The sequence below is a fragment of the Sus scrofa genome, chromosome 12 (genome assembly GCF_054392235.1).
Source record: "Sus scrofa isolate SSC_HxYL_T2T_F1_AM1 chromosome 12, Sscrofa_HxYL_maternal_Yorkshire_Landrace_v2.0, whole genome shotgun sequence".
NCBI classification, from domain to species: Eukaryota; Metazoa; Chordata; class Mammalia; order Artiodactyla; family Suidae; genus Sus; species Sus scrofa.
In genome coordinates, this window is record NC_139394.1 from 11,160,770 (window position 1) to 11,185,121 (window position 24,352).

At 37.5% G+C, this 24,352-nt stretch overlaps 1 protein-coding gene across 43 annotated transcripts in view; it reads left to right on the forward strand.

Annotated features, from left to right (window-relative positions):
- Positions 1-24,352, forward strand: part of ABCA5 (ATP binding cassette subfamily A member 5) — a 133,000-nt gene that overhangs the window by 80,919 nt on the left and 27,729 nt on the right. For 30 of the 43 annotated variants that reach the window (XR_014820869.1, XR_014820859.1, XR_014820860.1 and 27 more), the window contains 14 exons: positions 1,084-1,313; positions 3,135-3,276; positions 4,521-4,709; positions 6,381-6,528; positions 8,776-8,944; positions 10,242-10,300; positions 12,155-12,265; positions 13,499-13,674; positions 14,714-14,833; positions 16,093-16,231; positions 17,497-17,587; positions 17,766-17,905; positions 19,250-19,369; positions 21,898-22,099. Coding sequence is in view for 27 of the 43 variants with exons in the window: in XM_021068102.2 (XP_020923761.2) it covers positions 1,084-1,313; positions 3,135-3,276; positions 4,521-4,709; positions 6,381-6,528; positions 8,776-8,944; positions 10,242-10,300; positions 12,155-12,265; positions 13,499-13,674; positions 14,714-14,833; positions 16,093-16,231; positions 17,497-17,587; positions 17,766-17,905; positions 19,250-19,369; positions 21,898-22,099 (2,036 nt within the window). In the remaining 16 variants the exon portion in view is untranslated. The remainder of the gene's footprint in view (positions 1-1,083; positions 1,314-3,134; positions 3,277-4,520; positions 4,710-6,380; positions 6,529-8,775; positions 8,945-10,241; positions 10,301-12,154; positions 12,266-13,498; positions 13,675-14,713; positions 14,834-16,092; positions 16,232-17,496; positions 17,588-17,765; positions 17,906-19,249; positions 19,370-21,897; positions 22,100-24,352) is intronic. The other 13 variants (XR_014820866.1, XR_014820865.1, XR_014820867.1 and 10 more) reach the window with 1 other exon arrangement.

A 24,352-nucleotide genomic window follows, 5' to 3' on the forward strand; every position in this document is an offset into this window, starting at 1 on the left:
GAACATATTTAATCCTTAAAACCACTATGAGATTGGTGCTGTTAAATTGTCTCCATTTTTATACCTGCAACTAAAGCACAAGAAGATTAAGTGACCTTCTAAAATGCAGTTAATTATGGCAAAGCTAATTCAGACTATCACTTCTGGGCTCCCAGTTCTGCATTTAATACTATACTGCTACTGAGATTGTGTATAAATGTTGCAGTTACAGTCTAAAGACCTGCTTAGACCTAATCCATTGTTTCAGGTTTTAGCAGAAATGAACAGGAGCACTTTCTCGGCTAGTTGTTAGACTGCTACATAGTAAAATGACTACAAAAATAATGCTTTACTTGTCAGGGTTGCTGTTAGAACGAAATGAAATGATATACATAGAAATGTCTTAGAAACTCTCATAACATGGTACGAACATCTTATAGATACAATATGCAGTAACTCAGAAGTTTAGGTAATGACAGTGAAATTTAGGATATATCACCTTGATGGTGTTAGAGAACTTATCTGTGTTTTGGCCAGACGTCCTGGCCATCCCCAACCCAGACCATGCTGGGTGAACAGGTAGAATAGCATGGCATTCTGTTGAATGTTAGGGAGAAGTATATCGTTTGGCATAAGTAGTTTTATTATTGTCTATGCATGTTGCATGTACAGATTATAAAATGACAGAAGGACTTACTGTTTAAAAGAACATTTAAAAAAAAAGAGAGTCATTCTTTCTTGGGACTTATAATCATTCTTTAATTCTTCAAGTTTTTAAATGCATAATCTTAGAATGCATGTAATTGTCAGTTTAAGATGATAATTTTGCAGTTTTGTTTTCTTTGACAAACTGTTTAAACAAAATTTATGTACTTCCCATCTTGAGACTTTAAACTTTGTCACATGCCTCCAGAATGAATAAAAGCAATATTGTATGAGGTATCATGCTATCGGGGTCAATCCCTTTATTTCAGGTGTGTGGCTTTTTGAGGATTATGTTTGTACTAGGTTATTGACTAAATTTAGAGGTTTAATTGTCACACTTTATTAGGGACTCCTATCAGAACTAAATTAATCGAATGTGTTTACATTTTCTAATTATAGTTGAAGACCAATGTTTCTTTTTGGAAGGAGCTGGAGTCAACTAAAGCTGTTATTATGGGAGAAACTGCTGTTGTAGAAATAGATACCTTTCCCCGAGGAGTAATTTTAATATACCTAGTTATAGCATTTTCACCTTTTGGATACTTTTTGGCAATTCATATCGTAGCAGAAAAAGAGAAAAAGTTAAAAGAGTTTTTAAAGATAATGGGACTTCATGACACTGCCTTTTGGTATGTTATTAAAACTTTGTTATTTAGTGTGATTAATAACTGTATAAGTATACAGATCTTTAGAATTGTAATTTTGTCATTCACTTGACTTGATGAAGAACTGATCCGGTTTTCTGACAGTTACTGCTTTTGTCTTGAAGTTTGAGACTTATCGAAAAGCTTCAGCAATTGATCGGCTTGTTTTAACATAAAGGAGGTGGCACCTGGAAAGTTCAGGTTGTTATTATGTATTTAGATTTTATTTCATATTTTATTTGAATTGATGAGGCATCCTCCATGTATTTCAGCATACAGAAAATAGGAGATCTTGGAACTTTAGAAATTATTAGCCTGTAAGTCCCCTCAAATATTATAGCATATACATGTTATTAAAAATGTAATCAAAATGACTGGAGTTTGTGTTCATAGTATATGAGCTTTCCCCCCTCCCCCCTGGAAAAAGTTATTTTTGTGAATGTTTTAAGATGAAAATATACAGGAGTTCCCGTCATGGCTCAGTGATTAACGAATCCGACTAGGAACCATGAAGTTGTGGGTTCGATCCCTGGCCTTGCTCAGTGGGTTAAGGATCCAGCGTTGTCGTGAGCTGTGGTGTAGATTGCAGACGCAGCTCTGATCCTGCGTTGCTGTGGCTCTGGCGTAGGCCGGCGGCTACGGCTCCGATTGGACCCCTAGCCTGGGAACCTCCATATGCCGCGGGAGTGGCCCAAGAAATGGCAAAAAGACAAAAAAAAAAAAAAAAAAGATGAAAATACACATATAACTTGTAGAGAAATAAAAAAATGTTCACAATGAACATACTAGCATTTTTATATAGTGGTAATTTTTTAGAGGCAAGCATTTTTATAAATAATTCTAAGTATATTTTCCTTGTTTTTCTCACTATGTAGTAATAAGAACATTTATTTTGACCTCATTTAGGGGAAAAGTGAATACTGAGCATATGAGTTGTTACTGTAGTCCATTTTATTCTGTTTAGCTCAGTGTAACAGTTAATGATAACACCTTACATAATGGGAATATTCTGTATAACATATCATCTTTGCTCATTTTTTTCTGCTGTCATTTTACTAGTGATGGTTTTTAAGATGCATTGGGTTATTGAAGTATTTTGTGAGGAAATAGTAGCTGGAAGAATTTAGGCTAATCAGTTTCTCAGTGCCTCTCTGAGATGATGGAGTTAATTTTGGTGATTTAGGTATCTTTTAGCCCTATTTTGATGATTTTATAGTAGTGTACGTTGAATTATCTGCTTACTTGAAAAATAAAAATGAAATGAAACTGAATACTATAGCAGTTCCACTGTTCTGACTTGAGCAGAAATTTGAGGAGTCCTTTCATCGTCCATCTTCCGGACCTCTCATTGCACACGTGTCGTAGCCATGGTGTTGATTAGTAAGGCAGCCTTTACTGTTGAAGTACCAAAAGCATCTAATTGTTGCATATGCCATAAAGAAAATTTTCAGTCATTGAACCCCTTCATATTTTAAGAAAATCAGAAAGGTTGTGCATTACTGACCTTTGGAGGGTATTTGATTTAAATTAATCATGAATTGCTATAAATTTGGAAGGGTTTTTTTTTTTTTTTTTTGACTCTTGGGAAGATCATCACCGTTTTATCTCTGTAACAGTTTATACTTTTATCTACATTTTCACTAGTACTGTATTTTTAATTACATACAAGAGCTTTATTTTTCAATACATGAGCATACCATGGAAATGACTAGACTAAAATGGGTAAAATACAGCAAAAGTTTTGTTTAAAATGATTTCTTTAAGCCTGTGTATTTAACCGTAGGTGTATTTGTATTCTCATTTTAGGCTTTCCTGGGTCCTTCTGTATACAAGCTTGATTTTTCTTATGTCCCTGCTTATGGCAGTCATTGCAACAGCTTCTTCATTATTCCCTCAAAGTAGCTGCTTTGTGATATTTCTGCTTTTTTTCTTGTATGGCTTATCATCTGTAAGTATTTATTTATTTCTTTATTTTTGTCTTTTCTAGGGCCGCACCCGCCCGTGGCATATGGAGGTTCCCAGGCTAGGGGTCTAATTGGAGCTACAGCTGCCAGCCTACACCACAGCCACAGCAACACGGAATCCGAGCCGTGTCTGTGACCTACACCACAGCTCGAGGCAACACCGGGTCCTTAACCCACTGAGTGAGGCCAGGGGGCGAACCCACAACCTCATGATTCCTAGTCAGATTCATTAACCACTGAGCCACGGCGGGAATTCCTCATTTCTTAAGTATTTTTACTTGAAATGGGACTAAAGAGCTGTCAAAATATTTGATTAATATAGTAAAGTCTTATTTTTTGGTTTACTTAGAGTCGATTTCTCATGAAAGGCAAGATTATTACTAGATTACTGATAAGTGGTTGTATCATTGTCCGTCCATGTTTTTAGGAAATTTGCAAAATATTTTCAAGTTTAAATTTAACTTGTTTTTATTTGATTTATTTCACATGTAGTTCCTCTGAGTCTTCCTTTTACTACCTTCATATAATTGGCTTATACACCATTAAGATTGTCTGGTATTAGACTTTTTATCCCTTTGTTCTTAAGAGATCCTGACTGCTTCGGGATGTTTCAGGATGATGTTGTGTAAAGATAGGTCTTTGTAAATGTAGCTCTTTGACAGTGTTAATGTTCATTGGGCATTTTGGTTGGATGCTGGCTGTTAATGACCAGCCTTTGTTTTAAGTCGGCCCAGTTTCCATTCTAATTGGCTTATGAGCCTGTGCTGTGTCAGTTGTTAAATATTTCGACTATCTCCTCTGCTCTTTAACATAATAACTTATAAATTACTCACATACTTCTCCATATAATTGCCTGGTTTTTAACTGGCTTTATTTCTTATCAACACATTAAGTTTAAAAGATGAGTTCTGCATTTAAAAGCTTTTTGACTTATTGTTTCATTCATATTTGTATCTAAATGCAGAAACACATGGTGGTTTATAGTTTCTATAGTGTTGCCTAGTACTTGCATAAAAGGCAGTTTTTACTATCTATAGGTTTAAAATTTTAATGTATAGCCCTATTTATATGAAAATTAAATACCTTACCAAGGCCTTTAGAAATTTATTATATTTTAATGAATGTATTTTCTAATGAAAATAATTTGCTCTTTCATAAGCAAAATTTAATTTTTTTTCATACCAGTGTATATGAACAATGCATTAACATTAATATTTATATTTTACAGGTATTTTTTGCTTTAATGCTGACACCTCTTTTTAAAAAATCCAAGCATGTGGGAATAGTTGAATTTTTAGTCACTGTGGCTTTTGGATTTGTTGGCCTTTTAATTGTCCTCATGGAAAGTTTTCCCAAATCATTAGTGTGGCTTTTAAGTCCCTTCTGTCAGTGCACTTTTTTAATTGGTGTTGCACAGGTAGGTAAAATATCTTGCCTTCACTAAATGTTTTCTTTCTTCTTTTTTTTTTTTTTTGGTCTTTTTTAAGGGCTCCACCTGTGGCATATGGAAGTTCCCAGGCTAGGGATCAAATCGGAGCTGCAGTTGCCAGCCTACACCACAGCCACAGCAATGCCAGATCTGAGCTGCATCTGCAACCTACACCATAGCTCACAGCAATGCTGGATCCTTAACCCACTGAGTGAGGCTAAGGTTCGAACCTGCATCCTCATGGATACTGGTTGGATTTGTTACTGCTGAGCCACGATGGGAAGCCCCACTAAGCATTTTCTTTTCTCTCCACGTCTGTGCGGCCTGTTACACTACCATGAACACTGCCTTTGGTTTGCAAAAATATATTTTACAATTTCACCATGAGAAGGGAATGATATTTGAATAATAGGGTATATTTTATATTAGTGTCATTTGTATTTTCTCCATTTTTAAGTTTTTAATTTATGTGACCTGTTTATAAGTTCTCCACTTTTTACTTTAGTGTTTTGCAGTGATCTGTTTTTACTATAGTAACTCTGTGAGAAGTCATTGGTTTAAGCATCAGGTAATCTAGATTGCTCTGTGGCCTGGTTTTATTGCTGTCTATTATAAATTTATCTCACATGTGTGCCTGGGAGAAAATTGTGGGTGAAATGGAACAAATTTTTCATGACTGTAGTAGTGAAATAAGTAGGCCCAGTGGATTTTTATAGGTCCAAGGTTCATGGAATTATCTTTACCTAAATAGTATTTAGATTTATAACTTTGGTTTTTATTAGTCTTTATAAGGGCAGTCAGGTTCACAGAGAAAAATTCTAATAAGAAACTGCTTTGTATGTTGCAGTTATAAATTTGGTTAATGTGCAAAGAAGAAATGTGATTAATGTAAGAGATTATTCATGTTAATTGGATACCTTCTGATTTGTGAGGCTTAAAATAGATTATTTATGAATATTTTAACTATTTGAGACCTTCGAGCTGTTGGTACATGTATTGAGAGTCCACTTTTCACTTAGGAAAGTAGAATTATAGATTCATAGGTTTTTGCTGAGTGGGAGGGAGTTTCAGTGTCATTGAATTCATCTTAATTTTCACAGATGAGACAGAAGTTCAGAAAAGTATAACTATTTACTTAATGGCAAATCTGGGACGTAAATGAGGCCTCAACCTCTAGTACTTTTCTTTCTGCTCTATCACATATATCTGCTGTGAATAATTTAATAGTTGTGTGAATTAATTATGGTACCTTCTCCCTTTTCAATGTTGAAAAGGTACTGACCATCATTTTATCTTCTGATGCTTAATTTGTTTGACTTCTCTGTGGCTCACAACCCTTTTGTTTGCATTGGTTTTTATTTCATTTATCTTGTTCTAGTCATAGCCTTAGATTTACATGCCTCAAAAGTAGAGGTATACTGGTTTTAGAAACACAGCATTAAAAAACATGATTGAAAGGGATGGTTGTGATAAACTCATATTTTGGTCAAGGTTTTATTGTTTTCTTTATAAACTCATGTTACTAATTTGGTAGACTGTTTAATCTATGAAAAGGCCCAGTTTATTGACTCTGGATAAAATGAGTACCTCTAGTAGTGTTAGCTTCTGCTTGTTTTTTTATCACTTTTATGTAATAAAGTTGATGTTTCTGTTTTTCAGGTAATGCATTTAGAAGATTTTAATGAAGGCGCTTTGTTTTCTAATTTGACTGAAGGACCATATCCTCTAATTATTACTCTTACCATGCTGGCTCTTAATAGCATTTTCTATGTCCTCTTGGCCATCTATCTTGATCAAGTCATTCCAGGTATGCAGGTAGTTACTAGGTTTTACTTTAAAGATTTTTAGGTTTTTTTGGCCCACACAAGGTCAACTGAATTTAATTTTTTTCCCCCTAGGTGACTACCTTAAGTCATACTCCCTGTTACAGTTTTTAATTTTAACTAAGTACCTTATGCCTTAACTGTTAGTGAATGTAAAGAGATTGGGTAAAAAGAAATGTTTGTTTTGAGAACCTTAAGTCCCTAACTGAACTTCCTTTTTTCTTTTCTTTCTTTCTTTTTTTTAAAGTTTTGCACCTGTGGCACATGGAAGGCCCAGGGGTTGAATAGAAGCTGCAGCTGCTGGTCTACACCACAGACACAGCAATGTGGGATTCAGGCTTCGTCTGCAATCTACACCATAGCTCACAGCAACGCCAGATCCTTAATGCACTGAGTGAGGCCAGGGGTTGAACCCCCATCCTTATGGATTCTAGTCAGATTCTTAACCTGCTGAGCCACAACAGGAACTCTTTTTAACTGAACTTCTTAGCTCAGTCCTTCCCCACGTCTTTTTGGCTAAAGTGTGTCATTGTTATTACCCAGAGCTATGGAGTAATCTGGAACTCCTCCCATTGCCCCTTCTCTTATCCTGCATCTGTAGCAAATTTGTGTAGCTTCAGAATATTATTAAATAACCAACACCCCCCTCTACTCTTCCCCTTGAGCTCCTCATTCATTCTGTCTGTGAACGACCTGCAGTCTTCTATGGTAAGATTGTGGCTTTTAAAATTTAAATTATTACTTAGAATTAAATAAATGAATTCATTTCCTCATTAGCATAAGCCACGTGCCACATTCAGCAGCTGCATATGGCTGTTAGTTACCATATAGTACAGTACAGCTTAGGACGTTGGCATCATGGCAGGAAGTTGTATTGGGCAGCACTGGTCCAGACCGTTGCGGTAGCTTTCATCTCATCACCCACCTCAGGTCTGTCTAAGAATGTCACCAGTCTCTTTAATCACCTGCTCAGAAACCTTGCTGAGCGCATCCTGGCGAATTAAATAGAAACTCATATATTAATGTCCTCCGCAATACTTTATATATTTAATCTCTTCTTACCATTCTCCCCTTATTGTATTTTACTTGGTCTGTGTGGTCTGTTTTAATCTATTTAAACACATCTTCAGGGTGTCAGACTGTTTTTAGCAACTCATAGCAGAGAACCTTCCTAATTGGCTTAAATAGGAAGGAAATGGATTGTTTTACTTAAAAGGAAGTCCAGAGATAGGATGGATGCTGAGCTGGTCCTTGGGGACCCACTTTCTCCATGTTTTTGCCACCGCTGTCTCAGGGTCTGGCAGCTTTGCCCCCGTCCTGGCTGCATAGTGCCATGTCTCTTTGTTCACGTCCAGTGGCAGAGGGAGAGCGAACCTTTCCCCCGGCTAAACCTTTTGTTCCCATCTGGTGGGTTACATGCTTGTGGGTGGAGCAGTAGCAGCACCAGAGCCTGCCAGGCACTGATGAGATTCATGAGAGTCTCTGCGGACTTGGGCTCAGATTCCTTTGAAGCATGTGGTCATCTGGAGGGGGAGCGGTTGTTAAAAAGATGGGGAATGTCGGTTCCTTGAGGGGAAAAGGGGGAAAATGTACCCATTCTGTGTGGGCAGCCATAGCCATCACCATCTGCCACAGCTGTGTCTCCCACATTGGCCCTGTTGGGCTATTCTCCTAATTCTAAAAAGTCTTCCCTGGGAACCATATCGACTTTGCTGAGTACTACCTGTTTTCAGACTAAGATGATACTCATTCAAGCCTACAGGACTTCCAGATACAAACTCTTTCTTTTCTGAACTCTCATTAGCCCTATGCTTGACATGCCTCATGCTGTATGTTGTGTTCTAGCCATTGGGTATATGCATGTACTCAAAGGATAGAAGTTCCTTTAGGGCAGAAAATGTGCTTTACATTCCCTGGACTCTCAGCCACTCTGAAACTATCTATGGGTGAGAGTTCTTGGTCAGTAAAACTTGTGTTTTTCACACCCTATGGATTTAGTACTTAGGTCTAAACTTTAGATGCAGGTTGTCTTAGATTTCCCATACTGCCTTTATGATTTAAAAACTGGTTTTCCAAAAAGGAATATATATAGAGAGAGTCACTTTGTTGTACAGCAGAAATTAGCACAATCTTGTAAATCAACTATACTTTAATAAAAAATAAAAATTAAAAAACTAGTTTTCAGAAATAATTTGTTAGCATAACTCAAGTGTTTTTTTTTTATTTTTCAGGAGAATTTGGCTTACGGAGATCATCTTTATATTTTCTGAAGCCATCATATTGGTCAAAGAGCAAAAGAAATTATAAGGAGTTATCAGAGGGGAATGTTAATGGGAATATTAGTTTTAGTGAAATTGTTGAGCCTGTTTCTTCAGAATTTATAGGAAAAGAGGCTATAAGGTAAGATTTAATCTTTGGCAATTTAGGTATAAGAACTGCTGATGGAATGTGCCATATGTAAATCCTATCTTTAAATAATGTATGTAAGTACGGTGTTTTAGGAGATTTGGTGCGATTTCATGACTTTTAGAAACAGTATTAAGGGCTGGTTCTTTTTTAGGTTTTTATTTTCTTTGCAACCATTTAGAATAAGGTTGCTGCTAAGGTTTGAAATTTTGTTTCCATAGAAATCTTTAAAAGTAATAAAACCTAGTATTTAAACAATTAAGCTATTTTAAAATGTCTCCATTCTGTACATTAAAACAATAAATATTAACTTTATAATTTTATTCAGGCTACATTGACTGAATTGTGCAACATGTTAAATTATCTTCCATTAATTTCACAGACCTTGAGAAATTGTGAAATGATTAACTTATGTCACATCAACTTAATTTCTAAGAAGGAAAGAAATTTATTACTATTCCTTACTAGTTCAGTCAAAACCAAATTAAAAAAATAAGGAGAAAGAAAAATAAAAGTGAAAGAAAAAGTGAAGTGTAATTTGTGTTTTTTTTAAATTTAAAAATGCATAAAAGCAAGGGAGAGGAGTTCCTAGTGTGGTGCAGTGGGATCAGTGGCATCTCTGCAGCATTGGGATGCAGCCTTGATCCCTGGCCTAGCACAGTGAGTTAAGGATCCTGTGTTGCCACAGCAGGATAGGTCGTAACAATAGCATGAATCTGGCCTAGGAACTCCATATGCCACAGAGCAGCCAACTAAATAAATAATTAACAGCAAGGGAGATTTAAATATTTAAAATGTAGTCAGTGGGCTGGTGGTCTGCCTTCTTAAGAATAAAATATAAACTGGTGAAAAAAAAACCATTAATTCTTTTTAGCAGTACACATTTAAAGTGGAGAGAATCACTTTACATTTATAGGTAGTTTGAAATGTGTGCTGATGTGAAGTAGCATTTGGTTTTTAATCTCCCTTAACTGGTGTAACGACTACTGATTAATTAAACAGAAAAATATCCAATATGAAAAGAAATCTATAAATTGCTTGTGTCAGATGTTTCCGTTCCTTTTGGAAGTTGGTGAGTCATGAAAAACGAATGAATAATACTTAAAATGGAAAGGAATACTATACTTTTCTCTTGTAGTTTCTTTATTATTGTTAGATCTTTGGTTTATTGTCTTAGTAGGAAGATACTTTATTATTATTCTTGTTGAAATGACAGTTTTGATAAAAAATACAGAAACGTACACATATACATTGCTTTAAATACTTAAAGTAGAAAATGGTTGTTTTTCAGAATCAGTAGTATTCAGAAGACATACAGAAAGAAAGGTGAAAATGTGGAGGCTTTGAGAAGTAAGTAACTTTCCTAGTGTTCAGTTCATAATATTAAAGTACAAATGGAAAAACAAGATACATAGTTTGTAGGAAATTTATAAACTTATTAACCATAATTTTATCTCCTTCCTTTAGGGATACTTTCATTTATTTATGTGATTAATGTTCATAATAAAACTTCACATCAAAGTAGTAAAAGAAAAAAGTAATACCTATTAAGGTGAAAAAATAGTGGTGTTTCCCTTGTGGCCTAGCGGGTTAAGGACCCAGTGTTATCTCTGTGAGGATGCAGGTTTGATCCCTGGCCTCACTCAGTGGGTTAAAGATCTGGTATTGCTGCAAGCTGCAGTGTAGGTCACAGATGTGGCTCGGGTCCTGCGTTATTGTGGCTGTGGTGTGGGTCTTGGCATAGGCCAGCAGTTGTAGCTCTGATTCTACCCTAGCCTGGAAACTTCCATATGCTGCAGGTGTGCCCCCCCCCAAAAAAAAAAGAAAGAAAGAAAAGAAAAATAGTCAACTCTTTGAACAAGTCTGTATTCTTTTTCATTTTATTATGCATGTGTGTACATATCAGCTACTTTTTATTTTTATTTTTTTACCTTTGGGCCTAAACCAGGGTTTCTCAGCCTTGGTGCTCTTGATGTTTGGGGTCTGATAATCTTTGTTGCGGGAACTATCCTGAGAATTGTGGAGTGTTTAGCAGTACCAAGCAGGGTTCTTCAGAACCAATAGGATACATACACACAGAGAGTGAGAGAGCTAGAGGAACGGTGGGAGGGAAGGGAGAGATTATTTTTAAGGAATTGGTTCACATGATTGTGGGGCATGACGAGTCTCAAATCTCTAGGGTGGAGTGGCAGGCTGGAAGCTCAGGCAAGAGTTGAAGTTGCTTCTGGCTTTGCAGCTCTCAGGCTACTGACCATCCCAGGTCACCTTCATTAGATCAGGGGTTATAGTTATTTGAAGCTGGGATTTCAGATCCCTGTTTGTTGTTTTTCAGTCACTGATATGCATCTGTGATATTTCTTCATTCTCCTTTACTTTTATTTATTTATTTATTTATTTAATTTATTTTGTTGTCTTTTCTAGGGTCGCACCCATGGCATAAGAAAGTTCCCAGGCTAGGGGTCTAATCGGAGCTGTAGCCACCAGCCTACACCAGAGCCACAGCAACGCAGGATCTGAGCCACGTGTGCGACCTACACCACAGCTCACAGCAATGCCTGTTCATTAACCCACTGAGTGAGGCCACCTCATGGTTCCTAGTCAGACTCGTTAACCACTGAGCCACGGTGGGAACTCCTTAAATTGAAATTTTGAAGCATTTAACTTACCCTTTCCCATACTATTGGTTAATTTCTAGGTTTTTTGTTTGTTTTGTTTTTTTGCCATGCCTTTGGCATGTGTAAGTTCCCAGACCAAGCATTGAACCTACACCACAGCAGTGACAACACCAGGTCCTCAACCCACTGAGCCACCAGGGAAATCTGTAACTGTTTGCCAGTGTATGTAACATGCCTGTACATACCCTAGGGAAAAATTTTACTTTGTCCCTGTGTTTAAATACCCTTGGAAATTTCCCAAAGTAGAAACACAGAAACCCTCCCCCCAATATTTCATGCCCCCTCCAAATCTGTTAGCATAAGGAAAAAAAAATGTTTTATTTTGTATTACTTTTCATATTGTTCATACTATTGACTATAACAAGTAATTATTATTGTGTTATATTAAATATTATTAAATAGGCTGGTAACATTAAATTGGTCTCTAAATTTATTGACTTATTTCAAGATCACTCAAGTATTGTGATTTATCTTACATGGGTCAACAGAAATAAAAATTGCATTTGAATCTTCTTGTTTCCTGAACTAGATTTGTCATTTGACATATATGAGGGTCAGATTACTGCACTCCTTGGCCACAGTGGGACAGGAAAGAGTACATTGATGAATATTCTTTGTGGACTTTGCCCGCCTTCTGATGGTGAGAGTTCTCTGACTTAAAAAAAAAAAAAACTCTTACTTTGTTTTATGAGTGTTATTAACAAAGGTATCATGGTATAATCATTTATCTTTGAAATATGTACTGATTAGTCAGTTTTTGTCAGTGATTTGGGATCAACCTCTGTGTCTATAATGTTTTCTCTATTAGCTTTTTTATTTTTATTCTTTAATAGAAAACAAAAATGATTCAGTCACATTTATTAAAGTAAAAGACTAATCTAATTTCATCTACTTCTGTATCTAATTTCTCTGATGTTTTGGGTATGTTGGTTATTCCTCATTTTCAAGAAAGGATAAACCAGTAATTCATTGGCAATTAAATGAGGCCTGTAGACATTTCACTTGAGAAAATAAAGATTTCTAAGAATGCAACAGTAGTTCAAAAGGAGAGAAGGGTAAATGTCAGTACTATCTCCTAAAAAAATTTTAAGAGCAATACCTCAAACATGTAATTGTTGTATGTGGTTGCCCTGTAGGTGAGAATTCAGTATATCACCTCCATATTTCCACAGTAGCCAAATAAGTGTTGGCAGTACAATAACTATTTTAAGAAGGGACTGAATTTCCATGTATTGAATCTACACCTTTTAAAATGTAGTTTAGCTTTTAAAATTAATTTGGTTTTATTTCTTATCTCTGTGTCACTCTTTGATGAGAGGTATAACATCTTACATTCATATGAGAATTCATTGCCTTATGATTATGGGAATAATCTCCATGATGATTCTCTGTACATTAGCACATCGATTTAATAGTTCTTAAGTAAAGTGGGATATATTAATATTCAGTTTCTAGAAGACAAAAGCTGGAATTTAGACTCTGATTTTCTTAAGGCCATACAGCGTGTTAGGGGTAAATTTTAAGTTCTTTGTTCTCCTCATCATTGCGTGATGCCTGGAAATGAAGGAAAATTGTTACTGGACATTAGGATAATTAGTGCACTGATAGGTAAGTATGTTTGTGTTAAGCTTCTGGTTCCTTGCTCTTTCCACTCCGTAATATGACCTGAAAATGAAGGGAAAGGAGATTGCAGTGTAAGTGGAAGAACGTCACCAGTAGGATGGAAATAAGGGTGTGTTTTACCTTCCAAATTTCTATTAACTCTTACTTTATATGTCCATTACATATAACTAACAAATTATTACTACATATTAAAGCATATGTACTTTTTAATACTTATTATATTTACTATAAATACATATTTTGCTTTTAGGGTTTGCATCCATATATGGACACAGAGTCTCCGAAATAGATGAAATGTTTGAAGCAAGAAAGATGATTGGCATTTGTCCGCAGTTAGATATACACTTTGATGTTCTGACAGTAGAAGAAAACTTATCCATTTTGGCTTCAATCAAAGGAATACCAGCCAATAATGTAATACAAGAAGTATGTTATTTATATGGAAATCTTTACTTTTATTCCCTGTAAACTAATAACCTTTTGCAACAACTTGCATAATAAAAATATGCTTGAAAATCTAAATGTAAAAACCTGTTCTGAGCTGGTAAACAGGAAGTTATTACAAAGAATTAACCAGAACTGGGAGCAAAAGTTGTAGCATGTATGAAATAGTCCTCGTTTCAGCTGGAGGGTAACAGTCTCTCAGTAGAGTCATTTCTTTCTCTTTTCTTTTCACATCCATCCCCCTTCCCCCCACGCACATGTAGAGCCCTCATATTGATCCTGTCCCCGCAGAAGTGAAACAGACCCTTCTATCAGGAATCTTTCTCTGTCGTTTCAAAATTACACATAAATATATATTAAAATTAAATCTGTACTAAACATTTTTACAAGACCAGTACCCTAACCACTGAGCTGTGGAGCCTAAAAGAGCTTCTGTTTTAAAAGCTGGTATTGAAATTGGAACACTCGGAGTTCCTGTTGTGGCTCAGCAGGTTAAGAACTCAGCAGTGCCCCTGAGGATGCAGCTTTGGATCCCTGGCCTCACTCAGTGGGTTGGAGGATCTGACATAGGTCGTAGGTGTAGCTTGGATTCGGTGTTGCCATGGCTGTGGTGTAGGCTGCAGCTGCAGCTCCAATTCGACCCCCAGCCTGGGAACTTCCTTATGCCCCAGGTGTAGCCCTAAAAAGAAAAAAAAATTGGAACACTTAAAAACTAACATGGGGGCATTCCTGTTGTGGCTCAATGGGTTGTCTCTGTGAGCATGTGGGTTCAATCCTTGGCCTCACTCTGTGAGTTAAGGACATGGTGTTGCTGCTAGCTGTGGTTGCCATGTGGTTGCAGCTCGGATCCAGGGTTGCCATGGCTGTGGCTGCTGCACCTCCAGTTGGATCCCTCCAGTTCGATTCCATATGCCGCAAGTGCAGCTGCAGAGGGGAGAGGAGGGGACTGGACCCTAATATTGGTAATTATGTAGATCATGTGATGTAAAAAATAAACATGATTCCTATTTTACTTTTATAGGTACAGAGGGTTTTACTGGACTTAGACATGCAAGCTATCAAAGATAATCAGGCTAAAAAGTTAAGCGGTGGTCAAAAAAGAAAACTGTCTTTAGGAATTGCTGTTCTTGGGAATCCAAAGGTAAGCAAATATCAGTGTCTTTGATGAGGGAATTTTAAGTTATGTTGAGTGAAAAAGTGAGTTGTAGGAATATATATATATATCTCCAGTATGTGAATTTTATACATACGTAAAGTATTATAGACATAACTGTAATAATGAGCTTTTAAAACTGAAGTCAGAGACGTACACACCATCTTTAAGATAACGGTCATCTCTAGGAAGGAATGAATAGGGCAGACTTCAGTTATATCTTTGAAAAAAGATCTGAAGAAAAAATAACGCATCACATTTCAATGGTGGCTATAAAAGATTTTGTTCTATTGTTCTCTTTAGTTCTCTCTGTATTTGTAATGGTTATAATAAAAATTTAAAAATTAGAGCAAAATCAAAGGAGTAGTTCAGTTTTTCACTGTTCTGTTGATTTGATTTTGTTTGTATCTCTTTGTGTTGTTCTTTGTACTGTAGAAAGTGCTTTGCACAGTGCTGGAAAGCTGCTAGGTGTGTGCCTGCCTGTAGGAGCCCCCTCGGTCGCCACCATCCTGTCACATGTCCCTTGCTGCTGTAGCTTGGGGAGAACTCTGGGTTCTGGCTTTATCTTTTATTTTTTTTAGGTCTGCACCCACAGCATATGGAAGTTCACAGGCAAGGGGTCAAATTGGAGCTGCTTCTACTGGCCTGTGCCACACCCATAGCAATGCCAGGTCAGAGCAGCGTCTGTAACCTGTACCACATCTCGGCAAAGCCTGATTCTTAACCCACTGAGCGAGGCCAGGGATCGAACCGGCATTCTCATGGATACTAGTCAGATTCGTTTCTGCTGAGCCATTGCAGAACTCTGGTTCTTAATGTATCTTAATTTATCTTCCTCCTAACCTCCCATCACCGTGGTTTTGAAATTATCAATAGTCTTAAATTGCTTCCCTGAACTGATACAGAACATAATTCTCTAACAAGCAGTTGTTACATCTACAAAATTTAATTATTCAGGTAAAAGCAATATACTTAATATTTTATTTTTTAGTTTACCTAGTTGTTGTTATGCTTACGCTTTGTTTATTACAGACATTAGTCTTTTAAAAGGAAACCAGGGGAAGTATTCATCTGCCAGACTCTTAGTTTTTCAAATTTAGGCAAACCCACATGTGAATGGAAAACCCAGATCTAATGTATGTCTGATTGGATATAGTGACTAAATAGGGAGGCTTTGCAGTGTCCACATAAATATCATATACTTTCCCTGAGGATTCCCTGTCTGCCCCCCACCCCTTGTCACACAGATATTGTTGCTGGATGAACCTACAGCCGGAATGGACCCCTGTTCTCGTCATATTGTTTGGAATCTTCTGAAATACAGAAAATCTAATCGGGTGACAGTGTTTACTACTCATTTCATGGATGAAGCTGACATTCTTGCTGGTGAGATTGTTACTCTCTTTTTTTAAAGGATGGGGTTTGGGGCCAAATGGGAGATAGGCCATAGACGTGCTAAATTCTGAGGAATACGTAGAGAAGTGGGGGGGTTTCTCACAAAACTGTCACAGTTTTTAAACATTCACATGCTTTTGTGTTGGAATCCCCCTGACCACCCCAGGTCCCAGTAATTTGCCACAGAAGCTCAGAGGGCTCACCATAGCCACAGTCTAGGCGTGAGTTATTACAGGGAAAGCAGAGCCAACAAAGGGGAAAGGCACGTGGGACGAGGTCTGGGGGAACCAGATGCACCTGCAAGAGTCCTTTCCTGATGGAGCCCCACGGGATGCACTCAGTCTCTCCCTCGGTGCGTTGTTAGAGCCCCCTCGAGACGCCGCCTGCGCAGGAAGCTCTTCAGAGACTCAGTGTCCAAGGTTGTTATTGGGAGCTGGTCTTGTGGGACCTCTGCCTGGCAGGTCCCCAGTGCCAGCTGCCGAGAAGGGAGCCAGTGTTAAATACCATCTGCATTGTCCTGCCGTGTAGGCGCAGTGAGCCCCCATATCTGTCCTGGGGTGGTGAGCTCTCCCCTCTCCAGACCAGGTTTCCAGATGCCAGTCGGAACCAGCCTTGGCAGCAGGCCTTTCTAAGGTTGGCAGCCTCGGGCACACTATTAAACCCATTCACACATAAAAAGAATCCAATTTTAAGCCAGCCCATGATTTTTAGTAACCATGATAAGATCCAAGAGTTTGCCATTCCGGAGCAACCTCTAATAAAATCTGTTTATAACATAATCTAAGAATTTGGGCATGTCATTCATTTTTTATTTTAGTAGTATCTTTTTTTTAAAAAAATGAACTTTTTGTTTTTGTTGCTTTCTTGTAATTTTTACATTTGGTTATTAAGGAAATTATGAAAGTGCCCCTATTAGTACTAGTAAACCGTATAAGAAAAGCCTGGGATGTTTGGAGCAGTAGTAGGAAAGTGGAGTCTGGAGTTGGACGGCCGGGGTGACATATGCCTGGAGCTACTTTATTATCACCACTTGATAGCCGTGGGAAACATGGGCAAACTGTGTATTTTCTCTTTGCCTCGATGTTCTCCTTGAAAAGGTGGGTGATGTTAATCCAATACCCTCCTCATAAGGTAGTTGTGATAATTGAACGAGCTAATAATACATTGGTGTCTCGGACAATAATCCATAAAATATAATGGCTAGTTATTAATGCTGTCACTAACCTTAAAATTGAAATGCAAATCTCTTTTTGCAGATAGGAAAGCTGTCATATCACAAGGAATGTTAAAGTGTGTTGGTTCTTCAATTTTTCTCAAAAGTAAATGGGGGATTGGCTACCGCCTCAGGTACTGTTCCTTCTTTATTGACTTGTTCTTATTATACTAATCTGTTGTTACTGTTTTTAGGGTTTGCCATAATGTGCTTTGGCCACTTTTCATGACACTGTAACTTAAAGCATTCAGAATTTACTTTTGGTTGTTTACTGATTAATCATAGAAAATTATGGTATTTGGTTTTCTTCAGCATGTACATAGACAGGTACTGTGCCACGGAATCACTTTCTTCTCTGGTTAAACAACATATACCTGCAGCTACTTTATTACAGCAGAATGACCAACAGCTTGTGTACAGTTTGCCTTTCAAGGACATGGACAAATTTTCAGGTATGCCCTAAATTCAATTTCTTGATTGCTGAACTAGGATCTTGCATTGGGAATGAGTTTTCTTAATTTACTTTGTTTATTTTTCTATGTAATATTTACAAGTTCCCTGGTAGCCAGAGTTCATATTCCATTTCTGATTTATTTTGCTTTTGAAAATCAGAAATTCTGTAAGCTAACATGTTTCTTTTTTTTTAATAAATGATATGCAAGAAACTGCAATTAATACATTAACTTACATAAATAATTGTTTGCATTGTTGTCAAGAAAGAAAGAAATTGGAATTCCCTGGTGGCCTAGCAGTTAAGGATTGTCATTGCTGTGGTGCGAGTTTGATTCTTGGAAGAAGTTGCTCCCTTTGCAGGCCTCCTGGGAATAGGAATGTAAATATACATGTACACACACACACACATGAGTATACACACACACACAAATGAGTATACACACACACACAAATGAGTATACACACACACACACACATATACATACACACATGTATAGTCGTCTGTATGTCTTCCAAGTTCTTTCCCAGTTTCATGATTTCATAATGAATCACATTATTACATGGTAAACTTTTGGATTATTTTATTCACGGCGTTAGTTTTCTTCTTGATGAGGAACTCAAACTCAGTATTCTTTATTTGTTTAGGGATCTCTCTCTCTCTCTCTCTTTTTTGGTCTCTTTTAGGGCTGCACCTGTGGCCTATGTAAGTTCCCAGGCTAGGGGTCGAATCAGAGCTATAGCTGCCAGCCTACACCACAGCCATAGCAATGCTAGATCTGAGCTCCATCTATGACCTACATCATAGCTCACCTTAACGCACTGAGCAGGGCCAAGGATTGAACGCGTGTCCTCCACGTGGATACTAGTCAGATTTGTTACCTCTGTGCTACAACAGGAACTCCTTTTTAGGGAGCTCTCAATAATCAAAAGGAATTAAATGTATTGTAGATACGTTGTGCAGAATTCCCATAATATTCCTGTAATGAGATAGAAATTTTCTGTTGGTTTAATTGGTTTCTTTTAAGAAAAAGGAATCATTAATTAACTGAATTGAAGTGCTCGTGTCAACTTAATGTACTCTGCCTATCATTTCTGTCTATAAAATATTTCTTAGTTTTAATTTATGTTATGATACATATTTAATAGGTATATCTCCTTAAACATTCATTGAGGTTTTTTTAGCTATTTCTAAGAATGTTAAAGGGGTCCTGAGACCAAAAAGTTGAAGAACCACTGTGCTAGCAGAGTAAATTTGGTCATATCCTATTTTTAAAGGATATTTTAGAAAAATTCATGGGAGTATGGTTAACTACACAACATTCTTTAATTTTTTTTTCTTTTAGGTTTATTTTCTGCTCTAGACGCTCATTCAAATTTGGGTGTCATTTCTTATGGTGTTTCCATGACGACTTTGGAAGACGTATTCTTGAAGCTAGAAGTTGAAGCAGAAATCGACCAAGCCGGTAAAAACAAAACTAACAAAACATGTTAGGCAGTGAACCGGACAGATGGTGAACAAGATAAATAATTGTATAAGCCTGTGACATTTAGATTTGGGGGAAGAAAGGATAGAAATAAACAGGTGAAGAAGTAGTTCAGGTATGTACTGATAGTGAGAGGCATTATGCAGGAAGTAGGGGGTGGTCTTGGGAGGCAGGTAGCTGAGATTGTATCTCAGGGAGGACCTTGTTGAGGTGATATTTAAAGTGAGACCCAGATGGCAGGAAAAATAAGATTGTACTGCAGAGCCTTCCAAACAAAGGGAGTTGGTACTACAGAGGTGTTGACTGAGGAACGAGTTGGATGTTTTTGATGACAGAACACAGGCCACCATGGAGAGCCAAGGAGAGGGCAGTGGTAGTGAGGTCAGAGGTGTGGACAGGGGGCCGCCTCATGTTTAGTCTTTGAATATCTGGGGAAGAGTTCAGTTTGTTTTCTTAGTATGATGTGAAGGTATCGGAGAGATTGAAAGCAAAGGAGTAACATGATCTGATTTGCATTTAAAAAAAATGCATCCTGGTTATTGAATGATGAGTGGACTATAGAGGAAGATTGGAGGCAGGAAGATTAGTTAGGAAACTATTACAGTTCATCTTAAACTAGGATGATTGTGAAAATAGGGAAACGTGAATAGACTGGGGTTGTGTTAGGGGTACTTGCTGATGGATTAGAGTTAGGGGTTGGGGAAGGGAGGAGTCAAGAATCATTGCTGGAGTTCCCGTCGTGGCGCAGTGGTTAACGAATCAGACTAGGAACCATGAGGTTGCGGGTTCGGTCCCTGCAGCCCAAGAAATGGCAAAAAGACAAAAAAAAAAAAAAAAAAAGGAAAAAGTGAGTGGAAGAAACCCTTTTTAGGATGGAAGTTTAGCAAGACAGTTGTGTTGATGGGTCAGGAGAGCAAAGGAAGCGGGGATGTCTCTCTCAGGCATGGAGGAAAGTCAGGTTCACGATGAGGATGTGGTATCCAAATGAAGTTAGCGAAGGAAAGTTCACATAAGAATTTTGGATCTCATACACGTGGAGAGATATCTTAAATTTGGGCATCTATCCAGCTTGATGAAATTGAGTAGAGATAAATGTACAGGAATAGAAGAAATAAAGGAAGTCAGAGGTCAGGATGTAGCCTGTGTCATCAGTGATTATGTTTGAAGTCCTGGGGATGGTGGAGGAGAATTAGATGGTGTGTGTGTCCTGTTATTTTGAGATATATGAAGTGGTTTCTAGAAATGTTTGGTTTGTGGGAATAAAGGTGAGAAGGGTGTGTTCTTTTGCGGTATTATTAGCCTTTTTTGTATCTTATCTATTTCTGACCTTTACCCAAAATAAATTTACCTCTAATATGAGCCCACTTTCAGTTTGACCAATTTTAATAGTTTTAATTAATTAATTAATTTTTGGTCTTAATTTTTTTTTTTAGGGCACACCTGCAGCATATGAAGGTTTCCAGGCTAGGGGTCGAATCAGAGCTATAGCCACTGGCCTACACCACAGCCACAGCAACACCAGATCCTTAACTCACTGAGCAAGGCCAAGGATCAAACCTGCATCCTCATGGATACTAGTCTGATTCGTTTCCACTGAGCCACGGCAGGAACTCCAGTAGTTTTATTTTTTAAAGCTTAGTACCTGCCAAATTCTGTAGATGGCAAATTCATGCTCACTGAGTACCACGAATGTGATTTATAGTATTTTAGCACCCCCTTTTAGGTTGATTAGTCCACTGTATCAGGGAAGAGAGAGAGACATTAGACTGTTTATCTAGTGAATTATTCTGACTCTTGAGGTGGTGGGAAGCCAGGACAACCAGGTTGTACCTAAATATTATTTTATGTATTGTTCTGCTACACTCTTAAAATTTTTAATGTTCACTTTTTAAAAAAATTTATCTCAAGTCCTTCTTCATACTGCCGCCAGTTTTCATCTCTTCAACTGAACCACTGTTATGAAAATAACAAATCTTGAATTCTGTCCCCATGGAGTTGTTTTGTCTGGTTTTTGTCTGGTGGAACCCATCACACAGCATGTGTCTTTTACTTACATATATTCTGGTTTCGTTTACTTAATGCAGTGTTTGTAAGGTCACCCTCCTATAGTGTAGAGCCATCTGTTCACTTCCACTCTTTTACACTGTTCTATTACAGGGATGTGTAATGACTGACTGACTCATTCACCCGATGATGGACTTATTTAGTCACTCACCTGTTTGGGTTCTTTCCAGCGTAAGGGTATTTGATCAGGTACTAGCTAAGACTATCCTTGTACATATGAACTTCTGTTCATATCTCCGTTGGATTTATCCCTTATAGAAAATTCCTGGGTCGTAAGCTGTGCACACGTTCAGTTTCGATAATGTCGCCAAAGTTCCCGTCAGCTCCCCTTGTCTCCTCGCACTGCCAGATGTGTCCTGCTTTGAAATATACGTGCTTCACAAAGGTTGTCATCTTTTTTAGAAACATGTCATACTTTTCTATTGTTTTGTTTTGGCCAATAGATTATAGTGTATTTACTCAGCAGCCACCAGAGGAAGAATTGGATTCAAAATCTTTTGATGAAATGGAGCAGAGCTTGCTTATTCTTTCCGAAACCAAGGCTTCCCTGGTGAGCACCATGAGCCTCTGGAAACAGCAGGTGTGCACAATGGCCAAGTTTCATCTCCTCACCTTGAAACGTGAAAGCAAATCCGTGAGATCAGTGTAAGTACCATCACTCTTCTGCTGGATGCGTCGTTTTTTTAAGGATACAAACCGGACTTAGCACCTTCATCTTTAAAATGTAGATATATATAAGTAATCTATGTGGTTTTGAAGAGTAAAACAGTAATTTCACAGTGTCAGAGAAAAAAATTTATGGCTATGAGTAATTTCATTGAATACCATAAGAGCCTTACTCTTTTTTAAAACTAGAATTTTTTGGGTCTCATTTATAACTTGAGAGAGTGACAAATAATATTCTCGAATTGTATAATTTTTGAATTACTGTCATTGAATTTAAATTTTATTTTGCATTTATATTTTTCACAATGGTTTTACCTCTATTTCTAATATTTTTTAGCATTTTTTTTATGAACAGCAGGAAGAGTGAGTTTTATCTTTATTTATCAGATGAAGAAACAGATGTAAAGAAGGGTTTGTAAAGAGGGTAGAACTGGGATCAAAATGATGTCTTTTTCCACTTAGCCGTACCGTGTCAGTTGGGTTCCCATGGGTTGCCAGGCATTGAATTACTCAGAAATAACATGACATACTTGTTAAATCCAAAATAGGAGTAGAGATAAATTCTTACCCAAGAATAAGAGTTTTGTTGTATGTTTGAAATATGCTGAATTCATTTTTTTTTGCCCCCATTTATTCACTCTCAAAGAAATGTCAAGTATCTGATTTATTCATGTGTCATCATTAGTAAAAGAAAAATATTTCATGTTTTCAGTTTATTTAGCTGAATACTACTTTCATAAAATACTTCCTGAAAAACAATAGAAGTATCTCAGTTCTGGCTGCTGTAACAAAGTAACACAGACTGGGTGACTTGAACAACAGAAGTTTCTTTGTTCTTGCTGTGCCCACAAGACTCCCTTGTGCTCACAGGAAGAGAGGCAGAGAAGCTCTCTGGTGCCCCTTCTTCCAAGGGCGCTAATCCCCCCGTGAGGTCCCTACCGTCCTGACCTCATCTAACCTTCATTTCCTCCTGAAGACCTCATCTTCAAATACCATCACTTTTGGGGGTTAGGGCTTCAGGGTCTGAATTTGGGAGGAGGGTGGCAGACATTCCGTCCACAACAGAAAGTGTTCTGTGGTCAAATAGGTGTTCTACCTTCTATGCATTTAAAAAATATTGCACCTTATATTTACTCTCTTAAAGAATGCGGGTAAATACACATTCTTTAATACACATGAGGGATTTTACAGTAAAGACATTTCAGCTTTAATTTGGAGTTTCCAAATATTTTTTAACCATGAACTTTCTTTTTAATCTAAAACACCTATTAACTTATATGGCATTAGGGCTCAATGCAGTATGCTTTTGGCAGTGTTGATTAGGTCTGCTTAAAACAATTTAAGAATAACAAAATTATAGGGTTTCTGAAGATTATAAAACGCTAAAGTGTGGTGATCTAAGCTCTACCCACCTGTTGTGACACCTGCCACAAATAATGTAGAGATATTTTGCAGGCTAAGATAGAAGGTTATCTGTCTTCCAAATAGAAGGGCCTTTTGTTTGTCTTTCTTTTTCCTTTTTTGCTTTTTACGGCTGTATGTGCACCATGTGGACGTCCCTAGGCTAGGGGCTGAATCGGAGCTGCAGCTGCTGGCCTACACCACAGCCACAGCAAGGCCAGTTCTGAGCCGCATCTGTGACCTATACCACAGCTCATGGTAATGCCAGATCCTTAACCCACTGAGGGAGGCCAGGGATTGAACCCACATCCTTATGGACTAATTGGGTTTGTTACTGCTGAACCACAACGGGAACTCCCTAAAAGGGCATTTTGAATGAGGAATATAATTATGCTCGGGACCAGCTGGCAGTGATGATCCTTATAACTGACTAGTTTATCTCTGCTTCTAGAGGAGACATGGGAATTGACAAGGTTAGGATGCACTTTCAAAGATACCATTCTTAGTTTCACTGTGTTTTTATTTTCCTCACTGTACCTAAAATACTTTTGTGTCATCTGTTTTCTAAAATATTTGGAGAATAAATAGGGTAGAGGTAGGGCAGGAAATAGTTCCTTCAGGAGAATAGAGATGTAAATGTGACATAATGTCCACTTATTAAAAAGTTATAAACTGCAGGTTTATATGCCTCATAAAAATTTCATGGTGGCTCTAATATAAAATATATAACTTTGAATGTTATCATTGATCATTGGCTTTCTTTCCAATATTGTGAGGAGACCATTTTGGAGAGTAGAAGAAATTCTACTCCCCCGTGCTACTTTTTGAATT